This window comes from Rhipicephalus microplus, chromosome X (assembly GCF_043290135.1).
Source record: "Rhipicephalus microplus isolate Deutch F79 chromosome X, USDA_Rmic, whole genome shotgun sequence".
Lineage (NCBI taxonomy): Eukaryota > Metazoa > Arthropoda > Arachnida > Ixodida > Ixodidae > Rhipicephalus > Rhipicephalus microplus.
This window is the reverse complement of record NC_134710.1, coordinates 185,575,254-185,596,714: the sequence shown is the minus strand read 5'-3', so window position 1 is coordinate 185,596,714 and position 21,461 is coordinate 185,575,254. Positions and strand designations below refer to the sequence as shown.

Here is a 21,461-nt window from a genome sequence, read left to right as displayed (position 1 = left end):
AGTGAGCAAGTAACGAAGCATTTGAAATTTCTACAGCAAACTCTTGGAAATTCAAACTAATATTTTAAGCTTTGGGTTAATCCAAACAAATTTAAAATTTTGGGTTGGCCAGCTATGTTTTCAAAATATTTTAAAGCCACATAGTTCAAACTGCTCCACTGTGTAAAGTCCATTAATTTGTACTTTTTGCTTATTTGTCCAGGAAAATATCTGTAGCATTTGTCGTTACATTCACACTTTGCAATTTTTTTTGCATTTACATTGCTCACTTGACTTGTCAAATGAGGTGAAAAAATTGGCCCGTATCTACATGTTACACTATAAATGTCGTCGAAAGACAGTCTTGCGTCTGAAGAGAGTGAACAAAACGTTTATTTGGTGTTCTGCACAAGAAAATCGGTGAATGATATTCTGGAGACACTGCGTTAGAGTGCCTCGAGCGTGTAACGGAAGCGAACATGCGCATCTAGGCATGTTAAGCACGAGCGCCATCTGGCAGTTATCTTCGAAAACGAAGGCGTGCGCGACCGCGGAGAAAGATGCGCGCCAGTCACGGAGGTGAGAAGGTTTAGAATGTAAAGCGACGGGCAGGTGCCACCACCGTGCCGTCGTAGCAAAGCGTTGGAAACACCTTCTTGAGCATCGCGTTGCACTGTCAGCGCAGCGCCTTCAACGCTATAGTCCTTAGAGTTACTTGTGTGTGCCTCTTCTAGTATAAAGGCAGACATATAAAACAGACATGTTGTTATGGCGCCTCAGATATGTGCAATATTTGCTTTTTTAATTGACAATCGCACGACTATGAACGCTAAAGCTTGAGCAATATTGGTGGGCGCTGCGGATGGGGTTGTCCGTTTGGTGCCGTTTAAAGTGTCGTTAGGGTGGACAAACAGACAAAAGTACAGACAGACAGACCAAAATTTTTCCAAGTTCCCCAAGAAAGACTATCGTCTTTAAAAATGCAGGTCCACTATTGTGAAACCCAAAGAAGTACATAGCATGGTCAGCGTGCGATTCCCATTCATAAAGTACCTACTGCACCCTTAACCACACCTCCCTTACAAGTATAATCTTGTTAGGGAGCTTTGCAAACTCAGTGTGCAACATGCACACTGCTATTTGATGTGCTTTATTGACTCCCAGCTTGTTATCACAGTTGAAGTACTGTAGTGTGCACGTATCCCAAAGGAGTACGGCCACTAGCGTGGGTCTGGTCTTAGCGAGCCGCAGGGCACGTGTTAACCATCACCATGGCGAGAACACAGTACTGCTCAAGGTCGCAACTCTTTATTGCCTGCGGCAACAGTAAAAACGCAGTACAGCCCGTTGCAAAGGGTGGGTGGGAAAGCAAATGGTCTTATCCACGCCCCTGGCGAGAAGTACTACACATGGGTGCCGCGAGCACGTCTCTGTGGTAAAAGATTCCCGGAGACACTGGGACAAAGGCCCGGTTGCTCAAGCAAGGGCCAAGGTGCTCGCGTTGGCTTCGGAGAGATACGGGTCGGCGCAGTTTGACCACACACTAGGACACCGCACCAGTCTTCGGCCTAACATTTGCAAGGGGCAACAAAAGTGAGCGTTCGCCGCGGGTGCGAAGCGCCGTTGGCGAAGTCCGACAAGCCCCAAATAATAGGAGTCGACGGACGGAAAAGAGATGCGTGCTCACCCTCAGTCCCCGGAGAGATCTGACTCGCTCACGACCCGCGCGCGTAAAACTTCCCGGGAAACTCCGCACACGGTGCCACAGTCGACATCCGCTACCGGGTGAGAGGGGTTTAACATCACACTTCGCTCCCCCAGCGTGGCAGACAGCGAAGGAGGGGAGTCGTGTCGGGACATGAAAACAGCAGAAAAGGCGGCGAAGCCCACGCAAAGGCAGTGGGCTAGCCTCGATTCCCGCAATGCGTACGTGCCATGGGCAGCAAGTTCCGTAGTTCAGGCAAAGTGCATGTGGGAAGAACATCGTGCTTTCGTCGAGGCGATGGCACCAAATCTTGTGCATTACAGGAGTCATGTGCATGTTCCCATAATGTTTTTAGTGATCTAAACTCAATTATTGAAGTTACTATACGGTTATTTCTCGTTATATTTTAGACCTTGTTTGTTCACATTAACCCAGTTGTGAGCTTCGCTAGTTTTGTTATGGCCTGTATTGAGCACTTTACTGCGAGTGCTGTCACGCCACATGAGCTGCATGAATGGAGGTCAAGCCTGGCCTCTTAAGTTTTCCGCACTCTAAAAATGAGATGCACTGGCCTTGATCTATCAAATGCAAGAAGCTTCTCGAGTCACTTTCACTGCAGTGCACCACCGTGATGCGGACAAGCATACTCAGATTAGGAAGAGGTAACCAGCTGCCACAGGACACAGGCCATATTACCCCAATACGCACACGTGTGCATGCATTCTATAGTAAACAATACCAGTATGATCTAATGCCTAGAAGGTTTACTGGAAATCATTCAGAGCTGTCTATGAGGTTGCTGCAGCCCTGCGAAAGAAATGAATATGCATGCCAGCTTTCTGTTCTCAACTCCCCCCCCTATCCCACTCTTGCTTTACGTGTCTTCCAAATATTGAGGTCCCAGGATGGCACATAGGTATATGTGAATGTTGTGAGAGTGGCTGACACCCCCTATAAAGTTGTTCGCGCTGCCTAGCGCACGTGTCTCGCCCACAAGCCATATTTCGGGTTACAACCACCGGCCAGTAGGTGGCGTGTTCGCGTGTAGCGCAGCGGTGACCCCTGGCGGAAGGCAAGCCTTGGTGGCGGGCGAGGGTTGAGCGAGTCTCTTCTGCGCGTGGCGCTTGCTGGGAACGGCTGTCTCTAGCATGGGTCCCTGGTGCGTGGCACCGCGAGCTGCGCGTCGTGCGCCCCTCGTGGTAAGTCGAGCGTTGGCGACGCCGCCTTGCGTGTGTTACTGTGTTTGTCATGTTATTGTTTGTTTGTCGCGTTATTGTGTTTGTTGTTTTGGAGTATTGTGTAAGGTTGTTTAGCGTATGATCACTGTTGATGTACAATAATTCAATGGAAGATATCGTCATTCAAAAGTAGTTAAATAAATGTATGTGGTTGTATGGTTTCTACTGACCGCGTCTGCTGTGTCCGTTCACTCCAAGAGCGTGGCATGGCACTCACTCGCCAATTCGAAACCCCACACTGGCGCCCAACGTGGGGCTCTTGGAGTATCGGACGACAGTTCTTGCCGTTCAGTACAAGCTTTTGTTAGAGCCGGGGTAGAGTAGGCCTGGGGGGACTTCTTTGCTAGCGTCGGCGGTGTGCTTTGTTGAGAGCGAGGAGATTGGAGATTGATTTGAACTTGTTGGCACGTCGAGTTTTTTTTTTTTTTTTCGGCTCGCAAGTGTGTTTTTTGTTGTTGTTAGTTTTCAAAAACATTGAGTTGGAACGAGAGCCATGCGGTCTGCATCCTAGGGTGAGCAAGGATTAGAAGACGTGGTTTGTAGGCCAGGCCCGAAGCGAGTGAGTACGGAAGCCTCGTAGGTGATCAGATTTTCTGCAAATAGCTTCTTCTATCTTTTTTGGGCTCAGGGAGCCAGGCGTCTTTGCTGTGTGGTATTGCGGCTCGACGCCGGGGCGTCGCAACACCGTTCGGGACGGTGGACACCGATCGCTGGGTAAGCTGCTGTGTGCGGCGAGCGATAGGGCCACCTTACAGAGTGGATGTCTCCTTGCGGCTGCCTCTTCTGCGCCTAGGCTGGGTGGATGCCAGTTGTCGAGCGACTCACTAAAGCTCTGTGCAGCCGCCTGTCGCACGTCGCACAACTAGGTGGATCGTGGCGTCAAGGTGCCGCACTCTGCTTCCCTCACTTTTTTTTTATCTTGCGATGCACGAGTTATGAAAAGTGATTTTTGTTTTATTTTTGAGCTGGGCGCCTTGGCCGCCGCCGATGTATTAGCAAGCAGTACTGACCATCGTACCACGTGGGCGAAACGCCCGAATCTCTCTTCCCTAGGCCTGCTCCATTATTTCTTTCGAGTGTTTTGGAATGTACCGTAATTACTCTAATCTAATGCGCACCTTTTTTCCAGTTAACTGAGTTCATAAATCGCATGTGCATTAGAATCGAGTACGAAAAGGAATGAATTCGGTCATTCTATTGTCATAGGCATTTCCAAAATGGCCCCCCTACGTGCGTCGGCCATTTCTGCCAATGTGTTTCCCATGTGCGGCACTTCGTACGTGTGCTGAAGAGTTCGTCATCTTGTAGTGCATTAACATAGACGGCATGGAAGGGCCAACTCCAAAAACTCGACGAATGCACCACGATGCCGCTTTGAAAGAAAAGTCATCGCGTGTGCAGTAGCAGACGGAAATTGGGCCGCATCGAGGTCGTTTGGAGTTCCCGAAACGTGCGTGCGGGACTGGCGGAAACAAAAGCAGAAGATTGTCGACAGCAAATCTTCACTTAAAGGTTTCAGTGGACCACAGCAGGGTCGGTTTCCGCAAATTGAAGAGCTGCTCGCCGAGTATGTGCTTGAGCAGCGAGCAGCACAGCGGCCCGTGATGACAGAACTGCTCCAAGTGCGGGCTATGTAGTTAGCCTTAGAAAAAGGGCTAACGCGAAGCCAGTTTAAAGCGAGCAGGTGCTGGCTAACTAAATTTATGAAGAGAAAAAGCTTTTCCTTCCGAAGGTGAACGGGCATACACCAAAAGTTGCCAGAAGAGTACGAAGAAAAGCTTCACAGTTTTCATAGTTTCGTCCTAAACATGCGGCACAACGACTACCTGCTTGGGCAAATCAGAAATGCCGATCAGACGCCCCTTTACTTCGACATGCCTGGCACCACAGCCGTCGAGAAGAAGGGGGCAAAGCAAGTTCGCGTGCTGACATCGGGCCACGAAAAAACTAGAGTGACGGCAATGCCCTGTAGCACGTCAGATGGGCACAAGCTTCCCCCGTGCGTAGTATTTAAATGGAAGAGCGAAAGGAGTCGTTTTCCAGAGTGGTGTGATCGTGCAGGCCAACGAGAAAAATGGGTGCGCGTTATAATCGATGTCTTACTTTTTTTTTCTTTTGTCGTAAAAACCGGGTGCGCGTTACAATCAAGGGCGCGGTAGAATCGAGTAAATACAGTACGCAGCGGGAGTAATGTAATCCATGGCTGGCTGTCTTCTGCACATCGTCAGCGCCGCTGGCCAGGAATGCGGTCATGAGGTCAGGCGATGGAGATGCCTGGGACTTGCGCAACTGCCCACAGTCTGGGGCCCTGGTGAGTGCTGGTCCCAACCGAAAGACGTGTCGGCACTAGTGACGGTTCGTCACGCCGACGGCAACATTGCTGTTGCGGGACCGGTACTGAGGTAAAGTCGAGCGGGACAGTGCATCAGTGTCGACAAGCGGCGGTATAGTGGTGCACGAACATTATGTATGGACATGTGATTTTTTTTTTTCTGTTAGAGCTTGTGGAGCTGATTTTTGTTTTTTGGTATATGGTTTGAATTAAGGTTGAGAAGATGTGAGAGTGCTGACACCCCCTGTGAAGTTGTTTGCGCTGCGTAGCGCACGTGTCTCGCCCGAAAGCCGCATTTCGGGTTACAACCACCGGGCCTTAGGTGGCGTTGTGTTCGCATAGGTCACCACTCTCCGCTGTGACCGAAGAGAGCCCATAGACGAGTTCGGCATCATGGTGTAGCACCAGCGGTGACCCCTGGCGGAAGGCAAGCCTTCCGGAAGGCGGGCGAGAGTTGAGCAAGTCTCTTCTGCGCGTGGCGGTTGCTGCGCGCAAACGGTTGTTCCTAGCGTGGGTCCCCAGTGCATGGCACCGCGGGCTGCGCGTCAGGGGCCCTCGTACGCACCGGGGACCCTCGTAGTAAGTAAAGCGTTGGCGGCGCCGCCTTTGGTGTGTTATTGTGTTTGTCATGTTTTGGAGTATTGTGTAAGGTTGTTTAGCCTATGATCACTGTTGATGTACAATAATTCGGCGGATGATATCGTTGTTCAAAAGTAGTTCAATAAATGTATGTTGTTGTTTGGTTTGTACGGACCGTGTCTGTTGTGTCTGTTCACTCCAAAAACGTGGCGTGGCGTTCGCTCGCCAATTTGAGACCCCACAATGTTTCATGAGAACACAGGTTATGTTGCCCAGACTCATATCGATGTGGTACTTTGATAAATCGAACTGCTGAAAATACTGAATAAAATATAAATTACCGAGAGGCTACTGCATTTGCTTTAATTACATTACATGGAGTAGGTGGCACTGGCATGGCAAAGGCTGAAATAAGGTCTAAACAATCGGAGATTAACAATTGGTGGAGGGATGTATATTATAGCTAAAAATATCAGGTCACTTCGCTGATAGCAGGAGTGTACGCGATCCGGAGTAGGAATAAAAAAAAAAAAGACACCAGAAAACACAAGCAAGAGTCCATGCATACATACCTGAGTTAGGCCGATTGTCTGTCATGTGAGGCCTCGCCGATGGAGCACCATCTTCAGCCCGAACCAAAATTGCATAGGCCATCTTTTCCTCCCTGTCAAACTCTACTCTTGTAAAGATGTCTCCAGAATCCTTGTCGATAGAAAAGTACTTGTCACCATGGTCTCGAGATTCTATATCATAGTAAACCTGGAACAAAACACAGCCAAGCATTTACCATTAGGAGTAGCCTCAACAATGTAATATGACTGATAGTGCTGACCAGAAAGCATTCAGAGGGCTTGTAAAACCTTCATTTGGAAAGTTTTGGGACATGGCTTACAGAGAATCGGTCTTTCAACTTGCAAACGTATGAATGCCTAGTCAAGAAAGCCCACTCAGCTACCTAGAGCCACCTGGCATCTTTCACGAAAGCCATGGGAGCAAGCACGGAAAGCATTGTGAGAGATAGGCCTAGGCACAGTTTAGCAGTGAAGAGAACCAATCGAAGGGCTTTGTACTGCGTAATGTTGCTCACGGGCAACAATAAATCACTTAGCGGCCAAGAGGACTAGATATGTACTGAAGAAAAGTGCAAAAATTTTTTTTTATATGGCGCTGAAGTAATGGGCACAAAGCTATGATATTCAGAAAATGTGGTTGCCCCGGCCTTCTGATGATATGAGCAAGCTTCTTCGGGAGGCGAAAAATGAGTCTTTGCATGTTTACTGGCCCTTTAATTACACGGATGAGCATGCAGCGGACTTTTTGACAGAAGCCTGTCAGGTCAGGAAGTAACATAATAGAATTAGAAAAAGGACACGCTCATGAAAAAAAAAGTATTGAAAAATGTTTCGGCTCCCCTTACAAAAGACTCCCTGAATAAAGCTCCCATCAGGGGAGCTGAAACGTCTTTTTTCAAACTTGTTATGTTCATAGTCCTTTTAATTTTTATCATGTGCATCATGCATCGTATAATTACAAGTACCTGTATAATACTGGCTTTTAAAATCTATTGGAAATTCTTCAGAGTGGTCTTTGATGTTGCTGTCATGTCCCAAAAAACGCTGATCAGACCAGAGCCGTCGTGCAATGTTTACACTTATTTCCTAAACATGTACCTCAACAATGCTGAACACTCATTTCGAAGCGGGGTTCTTTGAAGCTCCTTTCGACACCCCTTGCAGAGCCTACCGTACAAGTGATGAACAGAAAAGCCCTCGCGGGGCCCACCTCACAAACACCAGGGTCAGGTAGCTGCATTTAGGTTCTGCAGTCACTGTGGCAGCGAGGCGCCTTGCACCCGTCAGTTGCATGGTACAGCTGCAGCTGGATGCCTTTATTCTATTCGTGCGGCTCCGCTGTAGCCCCTGTACCAGGGCCGAGCCAGGCATTATGTGTCAGCTGCCTTCCTAGCTCGTGGCACTCATTATTGCACCCTCTGTAAAAAACCGCCAGCGGCACTCAAAGATAAAGAAGCGGCAACAATGGGGAATTGTGCGAAAGACACCGGGTAGCATATGTTGAGGCCCGACCTTGACATCTAGTTGTCGGCATCAGAGGAGACTAGGGTGATGAAGGCGGCCAGAGGCTCTCCTGCTCGGCGCTCAAGACACCGCTTGTTCACCATTAGAACCAGTGTGCTTTCAGCGTCGAAGCTGCTGGTTACCCACATGTATCTTCGTACTTCTGTCCCATTTCCCTCTTTCAATTTTAAGCTTGTGCACTTTGTTTGATACACTTCGCTGCAAAAAAGGCTTTTGCACTGTGGTGGGCTATAAGGGCGGTCGTCCCGTTGACACCGGCCGACAAGGAAAGATGTCGCATCAATCGTGACAATTGGTTGAGAGGGGTGGAGTTGGGCCCGATGAAAAGCGACCACGGGACCACAATCGGGAGTGATGGCACGAGAAAGCAAGATTCTTTGGTAAGGGTTATACAAAGAAGTTCTCCGCTGTGACCGAAGAGAGCCCATAGACGAGTTTGGCAGCGACTGTGAACACAACCTGCGAACAACCTACCCATAGGCCAGCAACAAGGCGAACTCACTCGTGAAAGAAACTTCCTCTTTTCTATTCCGACAAACTTTGCGAAGTGACCGGCAGAGAGATTAAAACACTGTGCTGTTCAACTATGGAACACTTTTTTTTTATTTTGTTTATGTTGATTTATCATTGCATTTACTTTTCTTATATGTTTTGTATTATATGTCGCGAGTGTTGCATTCTTTTATTATAATTTTGCGTAGCCTGAGATGTATATGCCTAGTGTGTATGCTATATTGACTAACATGGTTTAATCTACCAGGAAAGCTTGTTGCCTTTTTTCCTTCCCACCCCCAGCACAAATCCTTCTGAATGAAAAATTGTTTAGATTCACAGCAAAAAAGGGGTGAGCGAGTGTAATGGTGAAATATAGTGGCAAATTGAGCAAAAGGTCAAGGAAAAAGACCTCGGGTGCTTATTTTTCATTTTTAGACCGTTATGATTATATAAGCACACACATTTTTAAATAGTAGTGGGAAAGCAGCTAATATGTCCTGGTATGAATTTGCAAAAAGTATGAATTAACCAAATGATGGAGTTTGAATTGAGAAGCTTATTTTAAATACATTTATAGAATAGAGCGCCAACCAAAAAACTGAACTGTTTTAATTAACTGAAAGTTCGAATTATCAGAGTTTCAATTATCACGAGCCTACTGTACCTAGTCCCTTTTCTTTTTCTTTTTGGAGACAGGTAACTGGGGCCATCTCACTGCCACCCTAAGAAACAATAAATAACACTGTATGCCAGTTTTCGTTAGTTTCACACTAGGCATACTACTTTTTCGTGCTTTTCAGTATTACAAGTTTTAGCTAATCGCAGTACTTTAAGGCAATACTGCTTGTTTCACAGAAGCTCCAGTTGCAGTGTCAGTGTAGTTGATTGTGAGAAAAAAAAATTTTCGGTTATAGTGGGGATCAAGCTCGGGACTTCTGTACAGGGAGCAGGTGCTTTACCAAGAAGTAATGCATGTGCTATAAATTGGTTGAGAGAAACACTATATGAATGTCATTTAGTGTCAGGAGTGTTCTTAACACAAGCAATATTGCGAGTCACAAGAGTTTAGTGTCTCCCACCTAACTTTTTGTCTCCCTTCACCCGCTTGCCTTCTCTTGGAATGCAGTCTGTGATCCTTAATGACCAGCGGTTATCTTGCCTTCGCGTTACGTCCCCTGCCTATGACCATTTTTTCCTCGTGATTTCGACTATGATATCCTTAACACCAGTTTGTTCCCTGATACACTCTGCTCTCTTCTTGCCCGTTAAAATTACGCATGTCCTTTTCCTTTCCGTTGCTCACTGTGTCATCTTCAACTTAAATTGAACCCTCTTTGTAATCCTTCAGGTTTCTGCTCCATAGGTAAGTACCGGTAAGATGCAGCTGTTATATACCTTCCTCTTGAGGGATAGTGGCAATCTACCATTCATTATTTGAGAATGCTAGCCGAATGTGATCCACCCCATCCTTATTCTTCTAGTTATTTCACTCTCGTGGTTAAGCTCCCACTGTTACTACCTCTCCTAAGTAGACGTACCCTTTTACAACTTCAAGTGCACTGCTACCTATTTTGAAGTGCTGTTTTCTTCTGAAGTTGTACATTACTTTCAATTTCTACAATTGATTTTAAGACCTAATTTTCTGTTCTCCTCGTCTAATTGAGTAATCATAAATTGCAATTCGTCTCTTGAGTTGCTCAGCAATTTTATGTCATCGGCGAAGCACAGGTTACTAAGGTACTCTTGATTAATTCTTATCCCTAACTCTTCCTATTCTAGGCCTCTGAAAACCTCCTGTAAGCACGCGGTAAATAGTATTGGGGAGATTGCATCCCCTTGTCTTACGCCCTCCTTTATTGGTATTCTGTGGCTTTCTTTATGGAGCTTTATAGTGGCAGTTGATACGCTGCAGATTTTCTCCGGGATGTTTATAGTACAGTCGAGCCCGCTTATAACGAACCTGAGCGTGACACGGGATCCGTTCGCTGTATCCCGAAGTTCGTAGTAAATGAAACACAGCTTTTAAAAAAAGTTGGGAGTGAAAACAAAGTTTTTTTGCCCCAAAAAGTCCATGATGCACGTGTTTCAAAGAGCAGAAGCGATAAGGGCGGTCTCGAGTTCATTGAAAACGGCAGGTTGCTCGTTCGCCGAGGCCGATGGCATAAGCTGCATGAGGCACTGGCTCCAAAGTTTCGTCGTTCTCGCAATCCGATTCCTCCAAATCGCTCTCGCCACGTACTTAATTCACAATGCCCCGATCCGTGCATGGTTCCGCAGTGTTGGCATCATCATCAGCCGTAATTAAAGCATCGCAACAGATGTCCCACCTGCTCTCCCAGGTCGGAGTCGATGACGTGCTGCCACAAATCACCGCCGCAGTTCGGAAGCTTCAGGCTCTGCATCGGGCCCAAGGTTGACGAAGTTGGCCTTGCGAAAACAGTTTCGCACACATGTAGCCATCACCACCGCCTACGAAATATTCACCATCTCCACAGCTGAATAACAGGACGCCCGAAGCGGCAAGTTGGCTGCCAGGTGGTCAACAGCTATGAACAAGCGCTCCGCAACGCGGCACCTAACACGCGGACTACGCTCAAGCCAAGCGGTCACACTTTCGATGTTTTGTTAAGCGGCAGGAGAAAGCGTGCTAGTCCTCCCGTCGGCCATCATGACCACACACGCACACCAAGAGCGAGCAAGACGCGCACATGCGACACACATGGCAGAACGCGTGGAACAGCTCCGGGCCTGTTTCCAGTCAGAAAACGAAACGAATTCGAGCCAGCGTGGCGGGCGTCGCGGAGCAGCGTACGCGAAGGGGTTGCGATCAACAGAGGAGAGCAGATTTGCGAGAGAAAGGCAAGGAGTTGCGATAAAAAGAGGGGAGGATGCGATAAAAAGAGGGGAGGATGCGGCGGGAGGGCGACCTTGAAAACCAAAGCACACGAGGAGGAGGCAGGTTGGGTAGCTTGCTTGAAAAGTCCTCGAAACTCGCTCGTAGAAAAACTTTTTTTTCCGAGTGCCTGCGCGCGCAGAAGTCAAAGCATGATCGCCTGGATTGGTGCACGTGGCAATGTTCGAAGAATCAGCAGCCGTGGTCAAAAAATCGTTTTGTTGCGCCGGCAGGTTTGCATGGCCTCACGAACTTCGATATTTCGCAATTCGTTCCGCGCAAATTAACAGCTGTTTTCGCGCTTCCACACGCGCGTGGAAGGCATGCCGAGTTGAGAGCGAAGTGAGCGAGACCAAGTCCTAAACACGAAACGAATCGCAAATTATCAGAGTCAGTGGGGTAGCGTACGCGCGTGTACTAGACGCAGACTATCGGATAGTCGGTGGTCAAATGGTGGCAAATGATGTTGGCAAACAACAGTACCAGCGATCAAAAACAGGGTAGATGGCCAACCGGTCTTCGAAAGATCGGTGGCAGTGTGAAAACATGGGCCTCTTCTGGCGATGCGGGGTGCTCAGAGTAGGGGGGGGGGACAAAGGACGGAGGGGTGCGTAACAAAAAGCAGTCGGGGCATGGAGGAAGAAAACAGCTTTCCTTCCTCTATGGGTTGGGGAGAGCGGCAACTAGAGGGTCGCGGAGGCAGGGCCGGCGTTTAACAATAAGAATGTATGGGCGCCTCGCCGGTGCCTGATCGGTGGTCGAAATTGGTTTCCCGGGAAGTCGGCAACCCGCTGACTTCGTTCCCTATAACCGATCAGCGGCGCTTGGAGACGTTCGTTCTAAGTGCGATTTTGTGCCATTGAACCAATGCATATTTTCACGGTCACGCAGATATTGTTCGTTTTAAGGGAAAGTTCATTTTAAGTAGGGCCGTTATATGTGGGCTCAACTGTATATGCTTTCTTGACACCTCGATTCCGCAGTGTCTGCATGACTGCTGATATCTTTACTGAATCTAATGCCTTTTCATAATCTATGAAGGCTATGTATAGTGGTTGGGTGTATTCTGAGCATTTTTCTATCACCTGACATAGAAAAATCAATATAACAATGTAAATGACCGATTTTATCACCTTCTGTTATGAGGTTATAATATTAGCAGAAGTTATGAACCCTGGACTGTGTACAATTAATTATGGCTCTACCAAAGTCCTTACCTTATTGTTGGGGTAGGTGCCGTCCTTGTCTTGTGCCTGGACCGTAGTCACCTTGGTCCCCGCAGGCAAACCTTCGAGCACAGTCTCTTGCTCTCGCTCTATAAAGAGGGGGATCTCATCGTTGACGTCCTCAAGGACTATGTAGACAGTTGCTTCAGATGCCAACTGTTGGATGCCATTGTTCTGCAGAAAAGATAGTTGTCACGAGTACGGAAATGCTAGAGCAACACTTTGGTGTACAAACTATTAGGCTACAAAACAAGTACAGCGTGAATTTACAAGTGATGTTCATGAGAAGGAAGAACCCCAGAGCTCATAGACAAATTTTTATTTTAAATAAGCTCCACCTTCGATGACCAAGAATAAAAAAACAATTATGCAATTAAAACTCGAGTAACTAAAACCTTGGTCATATGTCAAATAGAGATAAAAAGAAGAGACTCTCCAATAGTTTTAACATCACAAGAGAACAGGCACCATCTATAGGAAGACATTAAGACTCTCTTTTGCACTTCTGTAATTTAGGAGAAAACGGAGCTTATCTCTAAAGAATTCGCGATATTTCAAGGTAAACTTTTGAGTAACTTAAGCTTCACCAACACGACCTTACATTGCTTTAGTGCCGTTTCACGAATTATTTGAAAAAACAAAATTGCCATCCACCTCTTTATAAAATGCTACAAATGACTAGGTGGAAATTTTTCTACTTATGTAAACTTTTGCCAAACTTGCAGGCTTTTGCAGGAGAAATTGCGTCGAAAAAATTGCTGCTGAATATCAGTGAAGCCAAACAAAAAAGAAATGAGCCTACCTCAACCCGAACGGTGAGATTGTACTGCTGGATGCGTTCATAATCAAGAGGATAATTGACCACCAGCTCTGCTACTGTGTGGCCATTCTCCACCTTCTGGTTCAAATAGAAAGTGTCCTTCTTGTTGGTCTGCTCAGTACTTCCTTTCATCAGCGTGTAGAACACATCAGGATTCTCTGGAATTCCAGATCTGAAAGAAATAAACCGCATTGCTATGAAAACTGCTTGGTGTAGCCAATTACTTAAGGCAAACTATATAAGAAGAGGCAGACACTGTCCCCTGACATACTGCTGAAAAAAAAAGCATTCATACAGGGTAGTTACAACACAAGCACTGCATCATAATAGAAAGCAACCTACAGGTGATCACCTTTAACAAGCATTAATAACTACAGTGGTAATTTTGATTAAGAGAGTAAATTCTTCCCAGTTATTTCTTCAAAAAAAGAAGAAACAATAATTCAGGCCATGTTCAGGCATGCAAAAATTTTAAAAAGTAGTACTATTAAGATTGTGGTAGGAAACTACTTCCAAGATTACCTTCAGTTTAAAATTGAAGCTAAAAGTGCCTACAGTGATCAAGTCCTCCAATTTCAGCACAGTCAGTATTGATTAATTTGTGGGGTTTATTGATAGATTTGTGGGGTTTAACGTCCCAAAACCACCATATGATTATGAGAGACACCATAGTGAAGGGCTCCAGAAATTTCGACCACCTGGGGTTCTTTAATGTGCACCCAAATCTGAGCACACGAGCCTACAACATTTCCGCCTCTATCGGAAATGCAGCCGCCGCAGCCAGGATAGCGCAGTCAGTATTCTACACAACTCACCTAGCTTTGATAGAAATGACGCGGCTGCCGACTTCGAGGTTCTCCTTGATAAATATGGGACCATACACAGGCTGGTCCCATATGGGAGGATTGTTAGCCCTGTCAACCACATCAATGATGACTTCTACCGTTGCTTGGTGTTGAGGAACACCTTTATCCAGTGCAATGGCTCGGAGCTGATATTGATCACGCTGCAAAAAAGGACTAACATCAGGTGCAAGGAAAGTGCAATAGCAGAAGTTAAAAATTTTTCATGCTGCAACTGGCAGCAGCTTTAAAAAATTGGCCAAATGTTATTGCAAAGTAATCAGTTTCATATGTATTCTAAGAACAAAATTAAAATCTCAGACTTCAAATGTTGAAATACAATGCAGCACAGAAACATTAAGCAACTCTATAAATAGTAGGTATTTCCCATATTCTAATTAATTTTCTTGCGTGACTGGCCTGACAACTGGCAATAGATACTTTCCTTTGAAATTCAATCAGAAGGAAGAGAATGCCCTAACACTGTTAGCAAATTTTCACAATTTCATGTTACACACACTTCAAGCTTGCTGAGGTACAACAAAGGCACAACAGCGATACTGAAAGAACTACAGGCTGAACCCCCCGACAGAGCAGAAAAGTGGCATGGGATGCCAGAAAGCAACAGCTTCTAAGCGTATGGCTCTTTTTAAAAGATGACATTGGTTCAACACCCTAAATAAGCTGGCAAAGTTGCAGGTTCATAATGGAGCAATAAGGTAAGACAAGGACATACAAGACTAGCTCTGGTTGTTCAATGAATGAATGACATATTACCTAACCCTTCAGCATGAAATACACTGAACAATAAATGTGAGCACAGGGTGCCTCGCCCAAGTGCACCTCCATATTTGGCTTTCTCATTTCTTTACACGTTCAAATGCACGCTCCAAACACTTACAGCTTCCCAGCTCAGATGTGAACTCAACAATGCACAAAAAGGCAATGTGGCACAAGTCGCTTAGGAGTAAAACTGCAGGCCACAAATTCAGTGATTAGTCACACAGAGAGCCTTAAATTGGTAAAACACTAGGAGAAAGCTTGTTTCATACATCATTAAATAAGCACACTAACTTGATGGTCATTTCTGACAATCCTTACAAATTCATAATTTGCTGCAATGAAAAAAAAACTGGAATGAAAAAAAAAATACAAGTGAAAAAATACTAACATCAAGGGCCTTTTGCAGGCTTATCCAGCCAGAGTCTGGGTTGATGGAAAAATAGGCCAGGTGATCAGGGTCATAAGGTGCTGTCAGATTGTAGACAATTGCACCATTATTATCTGCATCTTCATCAGAAGCAGAAACTCTCAGGATGTGAATCCCAACCTAAAAAATTAAACAAGAACATTTCAGACAAACATCCGGGCACCGTAAAAAATATACTGCATAGGAGTGAATTTTTAAAAGTAACCAACCTGCGTATCCTGCTTCACATTTTCTCTATACTCTTGTCTGTCAAATAGAGGCGGGTTGTCGTTGATATCCGTTATTTCCACTTTGAATGAACAAACTCCTTCCAAGGGCGGGCTACCACGATCCGTTGCCTTTACTGTGACACTAACAAAGCGGCCATCATCACCTTCCCGGTCGAAAACCTGCGGTAAAGAATATGTCACAGTACAGATAAAGCACTTTAGGATGAAACTGTTTCCCCTTTGTATGTAGATAGATATGGGTTCAACACTTCTCATCCCTGAAGCTTCCCATGAGTGCAGAGAAATGTGTGAATATTAGGAAAGTTTAGAGTAAGACACACATGAATGGCTTCTGATATGCTGTTTATGCAGCTAAGTTTGACATTAACCTCTGGCATTAAGCTGGCTGGATACACTATGCAACAATCAGAGTACTCATCCATAACAGCTACAACTACAATCATTATCAACCATAGAGCAAATGAAAATCATACGTCAAGCACACATCCTTCCACTCAGAAATAGAGCATAATCAATTAATCCATCCACAATCTAACCTTTTACATTATTTACACCACCAGAGTGTATTCATAAAGCGCTCAAACACAGCACAGAAAAGTATGCTCTGAACTACCAGCATCAACAGTGCCTTAAATGCAGCCACATAACATACACATATTTCAACACCACCCCCTCCCATCCACCCACCCCTCAAGCAGACCCATCACAATGAAATTCAAATAAATTGTGAATACATTAAGAAATTATCGAGCATTCGGATATCTCAGACAATATAAGTGTAGTTCAGAACTAATTAAATATTTTGAGTTTGATATGTTCATATGTTCCAATTTTTACACTTTCATGGTGACTGGTGCCTCTACTTGCAATCTGGTTGCCTATTGCAATCTATGTAGGAAGTACGAACAAGCTAGTCTGTACTTTCATACTTCTCAATTCCCTCACTGCTGACAGATATGATCAACTGTGAAACAATGTATTTACTCAAACTTAATGCATCCCTTCTATTTACTGACAAAATGAGTCTGCAAATTCTCTGAGAAACTGAATCAAATAGGGAACTGAAACCATGTGTGACACGTTGGTAACAGCCTCTTATTATAAAGATTAGATACTATGCCATCACAAACTGACAGCAGAGCACATTTTGTCGAGAGTTAATTTTGTGCTCGACTGCCACTTGTGTGTGTCATATCTGTTCCCCATGAAGTGCAAACGGCATACTTACAAATCTGGCAACACAAAAATCAGTGAAACCTTTGCAATGTGTAGGGGAAGCTGTGTTTTGAGCGATTTAACTTTTAACTTTAATGACCAGCTTGATCATGCTTTTACAGCGAATAATCAGAGCAACAATTCAATCACTGTGACCAGGCAAAAAATTTCCAAGCTTAGCTGGTTGTCAGCGTCTCGCACGTATCCCTAGTGCTTTTTTGTAGCGATGTGGACCTTGATGTCAGACTTGTCACCATGCGAAATGTTCCCATCAAAGGCACACATGGTGCAAAAAACAAACTTCTCCCCTTTCTTTGATGGCACAAAGCATGGTGATACCATCGCCTTTGCATAATAGCCAAGTTCAAGAAACCTGAATACGAGAAACTTGCAGAACAAAAGGGAGGAGGGGGGGGGTAGGCACACTGATTTACCTCACAGAGAAGGGAAAAGAGGATGGGGGAGCTGCCGAACTGCCCTGCAAGTGTGAACATTGGTGTAGTCGTTTTGTAATGGCTGATAAACAATGCAGGTCCGGTTTCCAATAGAACCTCCGCAATATGAATCTCAAGGGGTGCAACAATATTTGTACCGGCCAAAATTCCGCATCGTCAAAAAACATGGAAAGTCGGTTTTCCGACCAGAAATTGATGAAAGTGGTAGTGATGAATAAGAGAATGTGTGTTCAGGGGATGCCTCCGTGAATAATTTACAGAAATTTCCAAAGAAGCACAGGATTAAAAACTGGTGATGGGAAGATGACAGTGTTGAAAAAATTGTCAACCACCCTTTCAGCGGTCAACTTGGTATCAGGTGATCATAGAGCTTCTAGTAGGTGCAAAGCCGAGTGCTCATGAAATGTTCAACGCACTTCTGGGAGAAGAGATTTGGGAAATCATTGCTTGCAGAAACCCGCCTGTCACAGCCTGCCCATTGAGCCTACAAGCCACCGAATGAGCTCATTTTTCTCGCCACATCCTGGCAAACAAAGTCAAGCAGAATCCATCAAGACTTTACTTAGTTTGTAGGGCACAGGGCAAAAAGTCCGAAAGCCAATGTGAGTGTGAAAAATGTGAAGTTGCTCTTCACATGCCTGTGTGCTTTAAACACATGAAAATCATACTGAAGCACCTGATGCAGTCAAACATTATGAAGTGAATACAACAATGTTTGTTATTCTATGGCATCTCTTGCGGATTTTATTGAGGTTTAGAAGCACCAACCCATGCTGCCGGGGGGCGAGAAAGTCTTCCGGCGGAATGCCAGGCAGGAACGGCCATGGAGAGCGCAAAAGCCAATGGTTTAAACGTATCGTCTAATATTCAACATATTATAGGCATTCTTCCAATTGTGAGACAATAGAGTACTAAAAACGCATAATATTTTATCCCATAAACTGCTACTACATCTTCCACTGCCACTCTTTCAAGATTTATCATGGAAAAGCTTTTCAATTTCATCCCTTGTAATGTATACAATCTTAATTCCATTTCTGTAATTACATTTATGTGCACTGATGCAGCCATTGTGTTTTATCTCACAATTAAGTATAGTATAAATCTGCTTTATACAGAAATGTGAAATGCTACATTACCCTATCATCATGCTTTCGTACGTATGTGAGACATGTTACCCCCCACGCTCACCCCTCTGTTTCCAGGTAACAATTAAGGCAACGATTCACCAATGCCAACCTCCCATGAATCATAAAATGACGAATCTAACATCAGCTAGTGAGCCAAAAAATAGATCTGGTAAAGAGATATGCCTGAACATACATATGAGCACTCTTACCTTGTTCGTCCTTATTTCTCCAGTTAGCTCATCGACACTGAACTTTGTGCCTTTTTGATTAGGCTGCTGAACAATGGAATAGCGTACTTGACCATTGTGGCCCTTGTCAAGATCTTTTGCTTTCACCTAAAAGAACACAAGCAGAAAATATTAGACCACAAATTCAAGCTGCTATTTTATCATACGATGAATAGGAGGACCTCCTCAAACATTGCACATTGCAATATTATTATGTAAACCACTCTAAATCATGTCAACATTGATGACTGAAGTATAACTATTACGGCATTTTACAAATCAAACCGCGAAATGTCTGAATTCAAGCATGCACATCGTGCTGAAACAAAATGCGGAAAACCCCTGAAGTTCGATACTGACTCAATGAAATGGCTGTCACATCAAACTGTCCTGATAAAAAAAAAGTGTTTTTTTTTTTTTCATGTCTCAAAACTTGTCATTCAATGTAAAAAAAAATTAGGGGACCCCAACACTTCGCCTTTAGAAGTTGAATGCGGTAGCGACATCCTGTTCCTAGTACATACTTCAAACACTTAGTGCATGAAACCTTTTGCAATTTGCTATGCACCCACTACGTAGCCTTAAGGGAATAAATCAGTGCAGTCGCACGTGTGCCTTTTGTAGTAAATAAAAGAGACCGCTTTGCGTTGGATTAGTTCGAGAGCCTCAATGTTTCTTTTTGTGTATGGGTTTTTTTTCCACTTCAAATTCTTGTCAATTATATTACACTACAAATAACATCCTCTAAACTTTTCTTGGCTTGGTATATATTCTGATGCCAGTTGGCAATGGATGCTTGACCACGCATTATTATTGTAATATTTCATGTTGTATTGTGAAGCATGCACACAGGACACGGCGAGTTTGTGAAGCATAAAAACTACTTTCACTGCATTTCTAAGCAGAGGAAGCTCTTTTCACTGTTTTCGCAAGCAGAGGCGTGGCCGTGTCGTAGAACATCTGCTTTCCACGCAAGCAACCCTGGTTCAGTCCCCACTCTTCTGCCCGATTTTTTTTTTATTTATTTATTTTATTTGCATCTTTCTCTATTTTTCAGTCGCGTATAAGACGATTTATCGCTCACAACCAATGACGCCGACACCGACGCTGAAATTTCTGCGAAACGAGCTCTTTAACGCTATTGCGTTAAAATAGGGGGAAGGGGGCCTACAGCTATAACATTTCAGTACATACTTTAGTGCTCTTAAGTGTTCTTACCAGGAGATTACTATTCACTTATACGTATAATTCACAGGAGGTGTTCAAGCACATCCAATCCATTGTGTATTGTTGTTGTTCATGCATGGTGTCTTCAGTCTACTTAAACGCTGGATGCGCAAAAGGCTTACACAGCTTTCCGAGCAGTTAGAATGCAAAATTGAAAGTATATCACAACTCTACTTTCTTGTAATACTCATCTCACTGTTCCAAGGCCAAGGCACAAATCAAAATCACAGAGCTCAACTAACCATGCAGATTCTGATAAAGAAGAGAAAAATTACTAGACAACATATCACTAGTAACCATCAACTTCAATCACATGACCAGGCCTGTACAACACTGTCACACTGCTGCCACATGGGTTACCCACAATCTTTCAATATCTTCCACTGCATTTCTATTGAAAGGCAGGTAGAATGATTAATTTATCTACAATGTGACGAGCCTGAGTATTTAACACAAGGTTAACCATGACTTACTTGCATGCGATGCCATGAACATTAGTATCAATGTAAACCAGAATCACCACACTCATTCTTGAAGATATCAATATCGTTCAATCAGTACGGTGTCAACAAAAATGAATTTTTAATGCCTTCAAACATCATAAAGCTCAGAATAATCAAATAAAAAAGATACTACTTGAATTATGGAAGTTTTGGTAACCTCTTCAGTTTGCCCCTCTTATTTTTTCATACTCCTGATGCGTGGATAGAGTTAAAATTTCTTCCATAATTCTTGATTGATTGATTGATTGATTGATTGATTGATTGATTGATCGATCGATCGATATGTGGGGTTTAACGTCCCAAAACCACCATATGATTATGAGAGACGCCGTAGTGGAAAGCTCCGGAAATTTCGACCACCTGGTGTTCTTTAACGTGCACCCAAATCTGAGCACACGGGCCTTCAACATTTCCACCTCCATCAGAAATGCAGCCGCCGCAGCCGGGATTCGATCCCGCGACCTGTGGGTCAGCAGCCGAGTACCTTAGCCACTACACTACCGCAGCGGGGCGTGCAACGAACATAAGACAGGCTGACAATGATTATGAATTGTCAGTAAGATTGAGAGCTGGGTTAGTTGGCGAGATATCATTTTAACATATAAAATGATATCTCGTCAAATTTGCAATACTACACCATATATTAAAATGATGAATTGTCACCAAAATTAGAACACAACTTGAAGAAGGCAGAAACAAAAAGTTGGCTTTAAAAAAAAGTTTTTCGATTAGCATCTTCACTTAAGTGACTATCGCAGAAGCAACGAAAAAAGGGGAATATAAGGGCTAGTTTTTTTTTGTTAAACAACATTAATGAGAACTAACAAATAACCAAGCCAAGATAAGTATAGGGGATGTTATTTGTAGTGTAATATAATTGACAAGAATTTGAAGTGGAAAAAAACCCATACACAAAAAGAAACATTGAGGCTCTCGAACTAATCCAGCGCAAAGCGGTCCGTTTTATTTACTCCAAGTACCGAAGAACTGATTCCCGCACAAACCTTATGAAAGAAAACAGTATACCCACACTTGAAAAACGTGGTAAAACTCACAGGC

At 44.4% G+C, this 21,461-nt stretch overlaps 1 protein-coding gene across 7 annotated transcripts in view; it reads right to left on the bottom strand.

Annotated features, from left to right (window-relative positions):
- CadN (neural cadherin) overlaps positions 1-21,461 on the bottom strand; it is a 307,286-nt gene that overhangs the window by 221,865 nt on the left and 63,960 nt on the right. For all 7 annotated transcript variants that reach the window (XR_005110559.2, XM_037428692.2, XM_037428688.2 and 4 more), the window contains exons 9-15: positions 18,655-18,780; positions 15,625-15,804; positions 15,377-15,535; positions 14,179-14,369; positions 13,346-13,535; positions 12,535-12,717; positions 6,406-6,592 (exon numbers count right to left, since the gene is read on the bottom strand). Coding sequence is in view for 6 of the 7 variants with exons in the window: in XM_037428692.2 (XP_037284589.2) it covers positions 6,406-6,592; positions 12,535-12,717; positions 13,346-13,535; positions 14,179-14,369; positions 15,377-15,535; positions 15,625-15,804; positions 18,655-18,780 (1,216 nt within the window). In the remaining variant the exon portion in view is untranslated. The remainder of the gene's footprint in view (positions 1-6,405; positions 6,593-12,534; positions 12,718-13,345; positions 13,536-14,178; positions 14,370-15,376; positions 15,536-15,624; positions 15,805-18,654; positions 18,781-21,461) is intronic.